Genomic DNA, 13410 nt, shown 5'->3' on the forward strand with positions numbered 1-13410 from the left:
CCATCCCACCAACGGGTTGGACCCATTCCACCAACGGGTTGGACCCATCCCACCAACGGGTTGGACCCATCCCACCAACGGGTTGGACCCATCCCACCAACGGGTTGGACCCATCCCACCAACGGGTTGGACCCATCCCACCAACGGGTTGGACCCATCCCACCAACGGGTTGGACCCATCCCACCAACGGGTTGGACCCATCCCACCAACGGGTTGGACCCATCCCACCAACGGGTTGGACCCATCCCACCAACGGGTTGGACCCATCCCACCAACGGGTTGGACCATCCCACCAACGGGTTGGACCATCCCACCAACGGGTTGGACCCATCCCACCAACGGGTTGGACCCATCCCACCAACGGGTTGGACCCATCCCACCAACGGGTTGGACCCATCCCACCAACGGGTTGGACCCATCCCACCAACGGGTTGGACCCATCCCACCAACGGGTTGGACCCATCCCACCAACGGGTTGGACCCATCCCACCAACGGGTTGGACCCATCCCACCAACGGGTTGGACCCATCCCACCAACGGGTTGGACCCATCCCACCAACGGGTTGGACCCATCCCACCAACGGTTGGACCCATCCCACCAATGGGTTGGACCCATCCCACCAACGGGTTTGACCCATCCCACCAATGGGTTGGACCCATCCCACCAACGGGTTGGACCCATCCCACCAACGGGTTGGACCCATCCCACCAACGGGTTGGACCCATCCCACCAACGGGTTGGACCCATCCCATCAACGGGTTGGACCCATCCCACTAATGGGTTGGACCCATCCCACTAACGAGTCTTAAAGTGGTATCGTACAGTCAAGTTTCATGTTTCGAGTTGGGGGATTGTAAACCTGATGCAGATGTAACCTAAGCATTAGCAAATCAACCCACGCAGCGGGAGACAGGGTTTTGCAATTGCTTCTCCTTTTGTCTGTCCTGTCCGTCTGTTCAGGCCATAACCTTTTTTTTCTTTTTCTTTTTAACCAATAGAGCTTTTGCCATCACGTTTTCAACAAAACTTATGAGAATATGGAGAAAATAATTTAAATTGTATCAAAATGTGAAAGGGAAAAGTTATAGTGACTATAAATAGCCCTTATTATCCCTGCCGCAGCGCAAGCATGAGATGTTCCGTGTTTCTTTATTTATTAATCATTGAGTTTCAATGTATCTGTCGTGACAATAACATTTTTGCCAATTGAGCTTTTGTCATCAAATCTTCAACAAACCTTCATTGTCGTGTGAATATTGAGAACACAATTGAACTAGAACTGCCCGGTAACGTGCTTACCTCCGCCAGGCTGAATAGCCATTTTCATCAAGTTTGAATATAAAGCGGACGTGGACCGGCTTTTCATTTTGAGATGCTTTGTAGTTTTGATTGTCATTGATTTGCTCGGTGTCTGAATAAATCGAATGCCATTGCTTGACAATACTGTAACACAAATAATGTTTGCAGGTGTAGGTTATTCGTTAATTTTAAATGTTGATCAGAATTCGAATTTGATTGACGTTTTACCTTTTTATGCCGCCGCTGATGAAATCGCCGGGATGTTTTCAGGTTGTCCGTCTGTCCGTCCGTCCGCGATTATACCGCGATAACTTGAGGAAGGCTGAAGGGATCTTAGTCAAACTTGGTGCAGGTGTGTATAATGAGGTATAGATGAACTGATTAGATTTTGGGGTCACGAGGTCAAATGCCAAAGGTCAGAGGTCATGTTAGGTAAAAATCCTGTTACCGGGATAACTTGAGGAAGGCTGAAGGGACCTTAGTCAAACTTGGTGCAGGTGTGTATAATGAGGTATAGATGAACTGATTAGATTTTGGGGTCACGAGGTCAAATGCCAAAGGTCAGAGGTCATGTTAGGTAAAAATCCTGTTACCGCGATAACTTGAGGAAGGCTGAAGGGATCTTAGTCAAACTTGGTGCAGGTGTGTATAATGAGGTATAGATGAACTGATTAGATTTTGGGGTCACGAGGTCAAATGCCAAAGGTCAGAGGTCATGTTAGGTAAAAATCCTGTTACCGGGATAACTTGTGAACCAGTGATGGGATTCTGAGCACATTTGGTACACTTACGTAGAATGATGTAAAGACGAAATGATTAGATTTTGGGTGCAAAGGTCAAAGTCTGTAATATGTCTATAACTTGAGAACGGCTGAAGTGATGGAAATCAAACTTGGTACAGGTGTGTATAATAATGTAAAGATGAACTGATTAGATTTTGGGGGCAAAGGTCAAAGTTTGTAATTGATCTATAACTTGAGAGCGGCTGAAGTGATCTAATTTAAACTTGCTACAGATATGTATAATGATGTAAAAATTAACTGATTACATTTTGGGGACAAGAAGTCAAAGGTCAGAGGTCATGTCAGGTAAAAATTTGATAACTTGAGAACAGCTGAATGGATTTAAATCAAGCTTGGTTCAAGTATTATAATGATGTAATAATGTGGGCGGGGGTATACAAGTCGACGTCGTGATGTTGAAGAGTGTCGTTCTAGATCTTGCTCTTATTTCATTTCCTCAGGAACGATTGAAGGCCTTCCAGGGAGCGCATTATGATGCACACATCGAGGTCATGGACCATGCACTGCTGGCTCTGCAAGGTATGAAAATGTATAACCAAAGTCAAAAGTTCAATAATCCTTTGATATCATTTTGTTGTCCCTGTTTGTTTAATGTTAATCCTTCGTTGTATAACATTCCAATAGGCAGCACAACCCAGACCTTGTTTTGGTCAATAAATATATATTTTTATGAATGAAGATGTAATGAAACCACAATGAATACAAATGTTGAAGTACATTAGCAGTAAACAATAGCAGAATTTTTTTTGGGTGACTTTCTTGTTTGAAGGAATTTTCTTTAAAACTAAACTCTTGGTGTCTAATAGAATGGTGTACGGGTAGCACACTTAGTTATGAGCTGTCTGGTCTGTGTTTGATTCCCAACCTGACTATAAACTCAGATTGGTGCTTCTCAGTGAGGGTGTTGCATTACAAAGTATGCCATCCGTCGGAAAGACGTTAAGCTGGGTGTTCTATCTGCCAGCACAAGCTTGTGGGTGTTAAAGATATAATGGTCTTTTTCACGAAGAGTAGGCGAGTTATCACTGGCACTTTCAACAAATCACAAATTCCTGCCCTTACTACTGCTTGGGTAAGTAATGGCAAACCAACCAGTATAACATTTGCCAAGAAACTTTCGCCAGCACCGACGCTCTGCAACAGAGTATTCTCCGTTGGATCCAGTTTCTCAGAATTTGTGTTTAAATTTTCTGTGATATTTTCTCCAAATTGTCATCTCAACAATCCACAATCATTTCATAAACATAACCATTGTTTCCCCAAATCATTTTGGCATTCAAAATGTGCAAATCTCAGCCCTTATGGTTGTGGTAGTTGTTATTAGTCCCCTACCGGTGTACACCGGAGGGGACTATAGGTTTGCACGCCGTCCCTCCGTCTGTCAGTCTGTCAGTCCGTCAGTCCGTCAGTCCGTCACGCAAAGAGCAGTTTTCCGGACTATTTTTCTAAACTCTTAATGCTAATGATTTCAAACTTGGTACATGGTTTCCTCATGATAAGTTACAGATCAAGTTCGAACTTCACGACGTTTCGATCATTTTTGACAAAGTTATGGCACTTTGCACTTTGGTAATTTCCCCAACAGTTTTCCGGACTATAATTTGGAGTGCGGTAAGTCATAATACTGTCTTCTATGACAGTGCTACCCAATGCCGGTAGGGGACATGTATTGCAGTGCAATACTCAGAATGCTTGTTGATTGTGCTTTCCTGCAGGCCCTGCCATGGTAAAGGTACTGCAGCCTGGATTGAATGGAAACCTGTCTGATCTGCCATTCATGTGCAGCATTGTCACGTCTGTATTCGGGATCCCAGATTGCCGTATTACCCGCTGTGGTTATACCGGGGAGGATGGTGTTGAGGTTTGTTTTATGTCGGTATGCTTTTTGTCAGCTGAATACAATGGTCTGGTGTAGTTTTGTGCAGTAGTTTTGCAGCATGCGTGCTTGTGTGTGTGCAGATATCTGTTGAGCAGACCAGTTCTGTACAGCTGGCAGAGCTACTGTTGAATAACGCGGACGTACACCTGGCTGGACTGGGAGCACGCGACAGCTTGCGCCTTGAAGCCGGCCTCTGTCTCTATGGCAATGATATTTCAGAGGAAACGACCCCAGTGGAAGCTGGATTGACTTGGACCATCGGTGGGTTTGCTTCCATGAATGTTTCCAAGTTTACTTTCTATAAATGAAACAAAAGACAACTCTCATAAAATGAGAATAAAAAAGTTTTTTTTTTTTTTGTATACAACATCGAGGCTCGTGTAAGAGTTAACATTAATCACAAAAACACATAAACTGACACATAAAACATATAATGAAGGGAGCGGGACACAATATGGGAGAGAGAGCGAAGCACACAAGTACAACAGTAGAGAACAGGGACATCAGGAGATCTTTGGGAGGGAGAGGGCTTGGGAGGAGGAGGCGTTTGGGGGGGGGGGGGGGGGGGAACCATAAAATTATTATTCGATTTATTTATTGACCATAGTTAAATTTATTGACCATAAAATATCACAAAGTGATGATGTTTCCAGCCTTGCCCTTCGTCGAAGCAAATGGTCTCAAACTGAGATTTACTAGATCTGTTTATTGTCAAATGTTTGTGTGGGATTGTGTGGAAGGCAATTGTCTCTTGGCCACAGTTAGCTGTAAAGTCACTTGTGTTTGGGCTCCAATAATATAATTATAAAGGCATGGTAATGTACCGAGGCTAACCCCCGCTCTAGCAGGGGAAATGGCCTTAAAATGCCTGTTGTGTGTTGTTTCCCTGGTAATGTACCGCATAAGGTTTTTGACCAGTCATGGGTAAAACATGGCTGGGCCACAGAAAGGACTTTGAAATTCACGATTTGAATTGAGAAAAAATTCTTCCTGGGTTGTCGGGCAAACTCGTGCGGCTTACATGGGGAAATTGTGGGTGGACCAATCGCGTTCACTGATTTCGCGAAACTTGCAGAGTTATTTGTGTATCCATGGCTTATGGCCGACATCATTCCTAACATTGACACCCAACGATTTTGGAATCGTGCAGGTATGTCTTCAACCCATTATCTTGTACATTTGCTAGATTTCCTGTCTGCTGGTGCTGACATACCTGGTTCAATTTCTACTCTTTTGACCGATTTTTGCCAAGGCCTTTGACTCTGTGGATCCTAAGTAGCTATGAACAAACTGTGTACTATGTGAGTGAGACCTTCCTTGACCCAATGGGTGTGCAGCTTACACATCGTGTTCAGCAAGTACGGTATAAGAGAACTTTCGATACCTTCAACAGTACCAGGTAGTGTCACACAAGGAACACGTCTAGGGCCAAACTTTATTATTTAATTTTTTGGCTGTCATCAACGATGCCCTTCAATCATCTGACATCAGGAGATGAAAGTACTGTATGTGGATGACTTAACGTTGGCTGTATTTCTTCAAGTACCCACGAGTCAGTCGTTATGCAATTTCAACATTGGTGTACAGATTCCAAGATGTGACTTAACCACGCTAACTGTGTCAGGTCATGCGGGTTTCTTTCACTCACCATCGGCTCCCTCCATTGCAGATCCAACTAAATAATGTCCAATTATAGGAAAGTCAGCAGGTTAAATTTCTGGGTGTTGTAATTCGCAATGACCTCAATTGGGCTAACAATGTAAAGTGTAAACTTTATTATCTCAAAGGTTTCAATAAAGTTGTACATGTTTCGATTATTGAAGAGGTTCCATATTCTGATAGAAGATCTTATCATGGTGAACACATCTTGCATCGGACAAATATTTGAGTATTGCTGTCCAGTACGGCATTCCTCCTTGACGCATCCAGCAGATAGCTATATGAGGTCAAAAGGTCAAAGCCTGAAAAATGAAATTAAGGGCACATTTTTAAATGAACCCTTGTATATGCAATCATCATTGGGGGACGAATTAAATATGCAACGATTTTTTGGGATTGGACTCCTGGTTCATGAGGTGGGTACTTAAGGTCAGAGGGGTCAAAACCAAGAGAAAAAAAAAACTTAACTCTAAATTTAATATTGGGTCATTCCTGATGGAACTTTTTGTCATCTTTCAACTTTGCTTTTGGTGGGAAGCGTGGGGATTTGGGATGGCGTGCCATCAACTTCGCTCTGGTTACCTTCGCAAAAGCGGAAGGTTATGTTTTGATCGCTGTGTATTTATTTGTATGTCTGTGTGTGTGTGTGTATGTTATTCGCATAACTCAAAAAGTATTCAACCGAATTGCATGAAATTTGGTGGGATGATTGGTTATTATACGGGACACATTTGATTAGATTTTGGGAGCAATCGGGTCAAAGGTCAAGGTCAAGGTCACGAAAAGGTCAAAATCGTATTTTTACCAAGTACAGAACAGTAGCTGCGGCGAAGGTATGCGCTCTACCGAGTGCCCGAGGTTTTGAGTTGTTTTTATCTTGTAAAACATTCACAATTCAGATTTATGGCTACGAAGTTTTGATAATAAACCATTCATTCATTGTGGTTAAAAATAATGCATTCATATGCATTATGAATTGCATTATGCATTATGAATTGCATTATGCATTATGAATTGCATTATCTATCTATAATTCCAGTAATCTCTGTGTGTATGTATGTATGTATGTATGTATGTATGTATGTCTGTATGTCTGTGACCGCTGTTTCTCGACAACCACGGGTCCGATATACTTTAAACTTGCCAGGTATATTGCTGGGGACCCGAGGATGTGCCTTTTCAAGGTTTCATATTAATCGGAGAAGTAGTTACCGAGCTATGTCCAAAAAACGATTCAACCAATCAGAGAGCAGCGAGCTATCACGTGTGCCGAACGTGGCGAACAGACTCTGCCTCGGACGGCACATTTGAGAGCGTATTCATTTATTTCACGTTGGCAAACTATGTTGGCGTTAAACTATGTTTTAAAACTAATTAAAACTAATTTGCGATTCATCGTAACTGCGATTTGCGACCTTCCGGACAGTGAAGACTTCACTTCCGGCAGCCAATCACAGAACGCGTTGTTGCGTAGGCGTGGCCGATGTGAGAGCGAGCCGAGCCGAGCGCGTGCGCCATTACGGTTCGTAATTCGATTTCTTCCGGAGAAAATAATAATTTCTCGATTTCTTATGCGCATTATTTCTCCCAATTCAGTCAGAGCGAAGGGCGGAAGCGAAGAGCGTTGTTTTTTTTGTTTACGGGCGTACGGGCGTACGGGCGGGGTAGAGCGTACGGGTAGCGTTTTTTTTTTTTTTTGGCAAGGAACGGGCACCCACGTACGGGCATGCCCTAGTTGCATAAATTGCAATTGCATAAATATATGCATTCACATGCATATATACACAAAGAATTAAGTTAAGCACCCCCCCCGTTTTTTTACAACCTCGCACATTACAAGTTTGTTGTCGTCAAAACAGTGTAATATACCCATGATATTGCTATATTTTCTGGAGAAGTGATATTATGGTCACATAAAAACATAACAATCATGCCGTTTTCAATATTTTATTCTGAATAATTTAAGGTGAAATTTTTTGGGAATTTTAGGCATATTTTCACCTCAATTTAAGTATGGAGCTATAGGTCCATCACGGACAGTGTGGATGACGTTTATGTTTTCTAACGTACAGTCATTGTTCTGAGAAGACCTCTAGCGATCTTTGCGTCAATAACGTGTGTAGGACCCACGTGATCGGATCACTGACTCAACCAATCACTTTTTTTCACTTTGATCACTCAATTTCATCAATGGATAATTGCTAATGTCATACCAATCATTATTTGATCTCACATACCTTAGAATATATGCCAATGTATACATATACACAAAGAATATATATTAGGGGGTGCTTACCTTAATTCGTTGTGTAGGGGTGCTTAACTTAATTCTTTGTGTATATTTATGCATTCATAAAAATAATGCATTAAAAATAATAAGGCAGCTACATTCAAGTGTAAGGTGTGCACAGAGGGAGCTGCAGATGGAGGAAATGTTGAGTTGGATCTTGGAGACGGCGTGAAGCTGGAAGGTGTGAAAACATTTTGCTACCTCGGAGACATGCTGAATGGAGAAGGTGGATCAGACTCGGCAACGGTTGCTAGAGTGAGATGTGCATGAAATAAGTTTCGGGAACTGAGTGGCGTGCTGATGATGAGGGGAGTGTCGTTGAAGCTGAAGGGAAAGGTGTATGCTGCATGTGTGAGAAGTGTTATGATTTATGGGAGCGAGACATGGGTAATGAACGTAGAGCAGCAACGAAGGTTGGAAAGAGTGGAAATGCGAATGGTTCGATGGATGTGCGGAGTATCGTTGAGAGAGAGGAAGACAAATGATGAATTGTGAAAGATGATGGGAATAGAGCCTGTGATTGATGCTGTGAAGAGGAACAGGTTGAGATGGTTTGGTCATGTGTTGAGGAAGGATGAAAATGACTGGTTGAGAAGAGTGATGGAAATGAATGTAGAAGGAAGTAGAGGACGGGGAAGACCGAGAAAGACTTGGCTAAAGATGGTGGAAGAAGAAATGCGGGCAAGGGGGGGTTAACAAGGAGAGATGCAGCAAATAGGGCAAGATGGAGAAGATTGTCATGGGGACCGCAAGGCTAACCCCCTCTCTAGTAGGGAAAATGGCCTTTAAAATGCATGTTGTTGTTGTTGTTGTTGTTGTTGTATTCACAATGCAAATGCTCTTTCTTTCATTCTACATTTAACTTTATTTCAATAAAACCTGATTACTCATGATGGTGATGTGCTGGCGAAACATCATTGTTGTGGATGAGCACACAGATACAAAAATATAAACTTTGCAACTTTTAAATGACTTTTCAGGACTTTTGTACTTGTCAACATTTTCGAGATCACTGAAAACACAGTCACTGCTGTTTAAATAATTTCTACAATTGCTTCGAAGATTTGCAAAACATTGTCCATAACATGTCGAAGAATTATTTTTGTAGTTAACTTTGATGTGATGTGCTTGCAGGAAAGCGAAGACGCCAGGCGGCAGATTTCCCTGGTGCTTCGGTTATCTTGAAACAAATCGCCAACAAGCCGGCACGTCGACGTCTCGGCCTGGTTTCCACCGGAGCTCCCGCGAGGCAGCACACAGCCATCTTGAACCAAAAACAAGAACCCCTCGGTACAGATGGCATGTTGCAATGCAATGACACATTTACATTTACATTTACGCACAAAAAGGTCACTGGCTCGACGTTCCAATAAATTCACATTGAAATTTAAAGTAAAAAGCTTAAAAAAATAAACCTCGAAGCACTTTAAAAAAAAATTCTATCACACTCGTGCTGTGAACTAATTTAAGCATTTCCTTTACTTTCATGTGACTACGGTACAATTATTCTACAGTTACTTAGTATCAATATGAACATCCCATTTCAAAAATTGCAAAGATTGCTTGGAGATGATTGTCATCTAGGGCAAAAAGCTAAATGTGGACAAGCATGCAGTCTGGACCATCATCATGTGTTGTGTGTATACATAAGGAATTTTAATGCCGCAGGCCATTTGGCCCATCATTCCTGTGCCACATCAACAACACATCCCTGGATTACTCCATAACTTGCAACCTCCCTGCCTGACCTCTTCCCATTAACAACAACTATGTTTCCTATCACAAAGCCATTTTCCAATCCACTTGGCCATTCCACAAGCTCTCACTCACCTTAGCTATAAACAGCCTTCTATGTGGTACCTCATCAAATGCATTCTGAAAGTCTAGATACATAACATCAACTGCACTTTGCTCATCCACCCAATCAAAACCTGCTCCATAGAATGTGATAAGTTTGTTAAACATGATCTCCCTTTAGTTTAAAAGCTACTCTTGCAACAAGCTTTAAAGCATTCAGTAAGGGCCAAAGTTATGAAAGATGTTCCTAGCACGTGCCTAAACTCATTGCCTAACTACACTAACACGTGCCTAACCTACCCTCGTGCCAAACTAACATGTGCCAAAAAATTGGTGCTGAAAACATCATTGTACACGCCAGTCTAGATAGCAATTTACGAAGGGAGATAAACAGCCGATTAGTTGTGCGCGCCAAAGTTGTGAGTCAACTCCTCTTAAAAATTGATTTTGGTCCACGTGACGTACAAGAGGTTACCTAACCAATTCACCAAAATGACTCGACATTGGCCTTGCATATGTCGACATTTACCTTCGCCATCAAATGTGGACAGAAGTTGTGTTTTCACCCCTGTCTGTCTGTTAACAGGTTATCTCAAAAAGATGTGGAAGGATTCGCCTGACATTTGGTGGACAGGTTGACTGTGTGACAAGGACAAATTAGATTTTGGTTGAGGTCTGGATGCAGATACGGCCTATCGGTGTGATGCAAAACGTAAACTGTTTAGCCTGGTATAGATATGCGCTCTACCAAGCGCCCGTTCTAGTTGGTTTGTATGTTCCAATGACGGAAACATGTTGGTGAAAGAAAAGAGTGAAATTTTTCATTAAAGCAACAAATGGCTTTGATCAAGGTTCAACCAAGGAACAATCCAATACAGGAGAAGTGACGTGGGCACAAATAAGAAAAAGCAACTCGCATGGGAACATATTTTAAATAGGATGGTGGTCCATTTCCCAGGACGCCCAAAATCCTCTGCCAGGGACCTCCGAGAACTGGAGGAGGGTGAAGACTAAAACAAAGGCTCATGGGAATAAACTTGACATGAAAAAAACGGGGAGGCTGTGGTCTGTGAACTGGGTGAAGAAATTTTCAATATTTACTATCATAACTGGAGACTTGGATTATGTAAATAATTATGTGGATGATGCTGCTGCTGTAATGCCGGACAAATTTGATATCGGCATACTTGTCATGGGGATTGCATCTGTCCTCGAAGATTCTCAAAGCACGTCGGCGAACTACCCTATTCCTATCCTCTTCTGCCTCCTCTTGAGCTGATTCAAGCACTCCGAACGCATCCATATTCACCGTTCCATGTAAACTACCAATAATATAATAAGCCATGCAATGCTTGCTTCAAGGCCTGTCGGCTTCAAGGCCGACATGTAAAAGTTTATTTGTTATTTAAACTCTTGTGATTAGGTTTTGATCCACATTACATAAACACTCTTCGGCGATAGGCGACTAACGTTGAACGGGTGATCATCGCACAATGAGCGATTCGACACGGATCTAACTCTTTAACGCCTTTCATAAATTAGGCCCTTTGTGTTCAGACCAAAAGACATTTCAATTTCTCGAATCATAATGAAGGTACAGCAGACCCAATGTGGGATTATATATTGTAAAATGCCTCCCACCCACCACCTCCTCCCCAAGGGATTCCCACTTGTATAAAGTTATACATTTTTACTGACAATCCTTACCAAGGTTATTGATAACTTATTGCAGAAGTTAAGGTATGCCTAAGTATACTACCATTTGTAAGATAGTCATTTTACTGTGAGCAACTTAAGTACCTTTGATATACCAAGGAGATGCTTTCCATTCAAGGAATTGAGTACTTGATGTTGACTGGCTCATACTTGCTCACAGGTGAGGTTACAAGTGGCTGCCCCTCTCCATGCCTGAAGAAAAATATTGCCATGGGATATTTGCCAACCGGCTGCGCAAAGGCAGGTACCCCTGTCCTGCTGGAAGTCCGCAAGAAACTCGTGGAGGCCGTGATCACAAAGATGCCATTTGTACCGAACAACTATTTTACTGGACCCTGAAGAAATGGTCATTGCCTGAGATATTAACACTACACCAAGGGGTGCCTACAATTTGATGCTACAGTGCAGATTTGATGGTTGAAGTTTCTAGAGTTTGAAAGGAGCAAATGTCTCGACTTGTTTTGTCTTTTCTTTTGTTTAATGACTTGTTCTTTTAACTGAGTTTGTCCTGTTTGTTTAGGAGTTGTTAGAACATGCAACATCGATTATTGCTTGCATCCAATCAATGCGACTTTAATTTGCCTAGTCTGAAGTCACAACATCAGACTACTTTTATGGAATGATTTGGAAGGCTTACTGAGTTAACCTCCCAAGCTCCATTGGTGGAATAATCGGTACAATTTTCTTAACACTAAGCGGATGTTGTTCCATTGTTAAAAATTGTGCATTGTAATACTTCACGGGTCTTTTCTGTCAAATCCATTTGAAATGCGGGATGTGCTGTGGGTTAATGAACGTATTTGTGGCTCCGGCTCCGAGGACATGGCCCTGGGTGGCCTCTCCCCATGGCCGGGCGGGCTCCACGGATGGGTTCGCAACTGATTCCGGAGGGTTGAGATCCACACTAATTTCTGTTTTACCCATGCGAATGTGAACTTGATACTGATCACTCAGGAGTGAACATAGAATACGGTACCAGTGTAATTTGATAGGGTACCATGGAGTAATTAGGTTATGCAGTAATTTTGTCTCGATACAAGTGTGATTCTTACTGACTGCACTCGGTTTCGCTCCATTCTCTTTGTAAACATGTTTGACTCAGAGTGCCTTATTACTCATTATGCTGTACTGTTTGATAACCATATCATCGTGATTTCAGCCCGACTTTGCCCTGTAAATTGTGAATCAATTCTGGGCCTGATATTTTGCAGTGTAAAGCCACACTGACAAATCTAAACTAACCAAATAAAAGTACTTGAATGAAGAAACTTGTCTTGTTGTTTCAGTGATCAGAGGGGACTTGCAAGCGTAGTTCATCTTACTTTGACAACAGTTCTGAAGTGCCCATTGCTAAGGCAAGAAAATATGTATTTTACTTTGTGATCTTTAGGCTCATGGAGGAGCTTGTGCACATATTTAGTTAAATTGATATATGTGGGAAAGTTACATGCCCAGACCTGGAATCGAACCCAGGTCCTCTGGAAAACCATACCAGTGCTCTGCCATCTGAGCTATCTGGGTGACCCTGACTGAACATGCAATTTTCCCACACATATGATTGCCACTCTTTCTGTCAATGCTTCCGGGGCACTCGCTCCCAGCCATAGGAGCACGAACGGCCTGAATACGAGAGGGTCTTCCTCCAATGGGGGGCCAAATCCATGTCCGCTATTATAAACACCACTGGGGGCGTAGAGAAGCAATTCGATTAATGAACAGATTAATGAATGATTAATGAATGAGATTAATGAACAGGATTAAATAATTAAATTGATATATGTGGGAAAATATTGTTAGTTGTCAGGCCGGCCCAATTGCCTGTTCGGAATCTTGACAAACCACTGTCATGCTGGTCCACTGGTTTTGCCACTCCAAGCATGGTTACAGGCCTGTTTGCCACGGTACCATATTTCGGTGGAACATCTTGGCCAGCAAAGTGACGTGCTGGTACTCCCTCATGCCTTG

The 13410-nt window shown here is 42.6% G+C and overlaps 1 protein-coding gene across 1 annotated transcript in view; it reads left to right on the top strand.

The window, feature by feature from the left end:
- The window catches only part of AMT (aminomethyltransferase), a 60386-nt gene extending 47673 nt beyond the window's left edge, over positions 1-12713 (top strand). Inside the window, exons 5-9 of the mRNA XM_078786551.1 lie at positions 2545-2623; positions 3820-3965; positions 4064-4244; positions 9067-9222; positions 11606-12713. Coding sequence (XP_078642677.1) covers positions 2545-2623; positions 3820-3965; positions 4064-4244; positions 9067-9222; positions 11606-11784 — 741 coding nt within the window. The 3' untranslated portion in view covers positions 11785-12713. The remainder of the gene's footprint in view (positions 1-2544; positions 2624-3819; positions 3966-4063; positions 4245-9066; positions 9223-11605) is intronic.
- The last annotated feature ends 697 nt before the right edge of the window (positions 12714-13410 follow it).

Source organism: Myxine glutinosa, chromosome 11 (genome assembly GCF_964187855.1).
Source record: "Myxine glutinosa chromosome 11, kmMyxGlut1.1, whole genome shotgun sequence".
In the NCBI taxonomy this organism is placed as follows: domain Eukaryota; kingdom Metazoa; phylum Chordata; class Myxini; order Myxiniformes; family Myxinidae; genus Myxine; species Myxine glutinosa.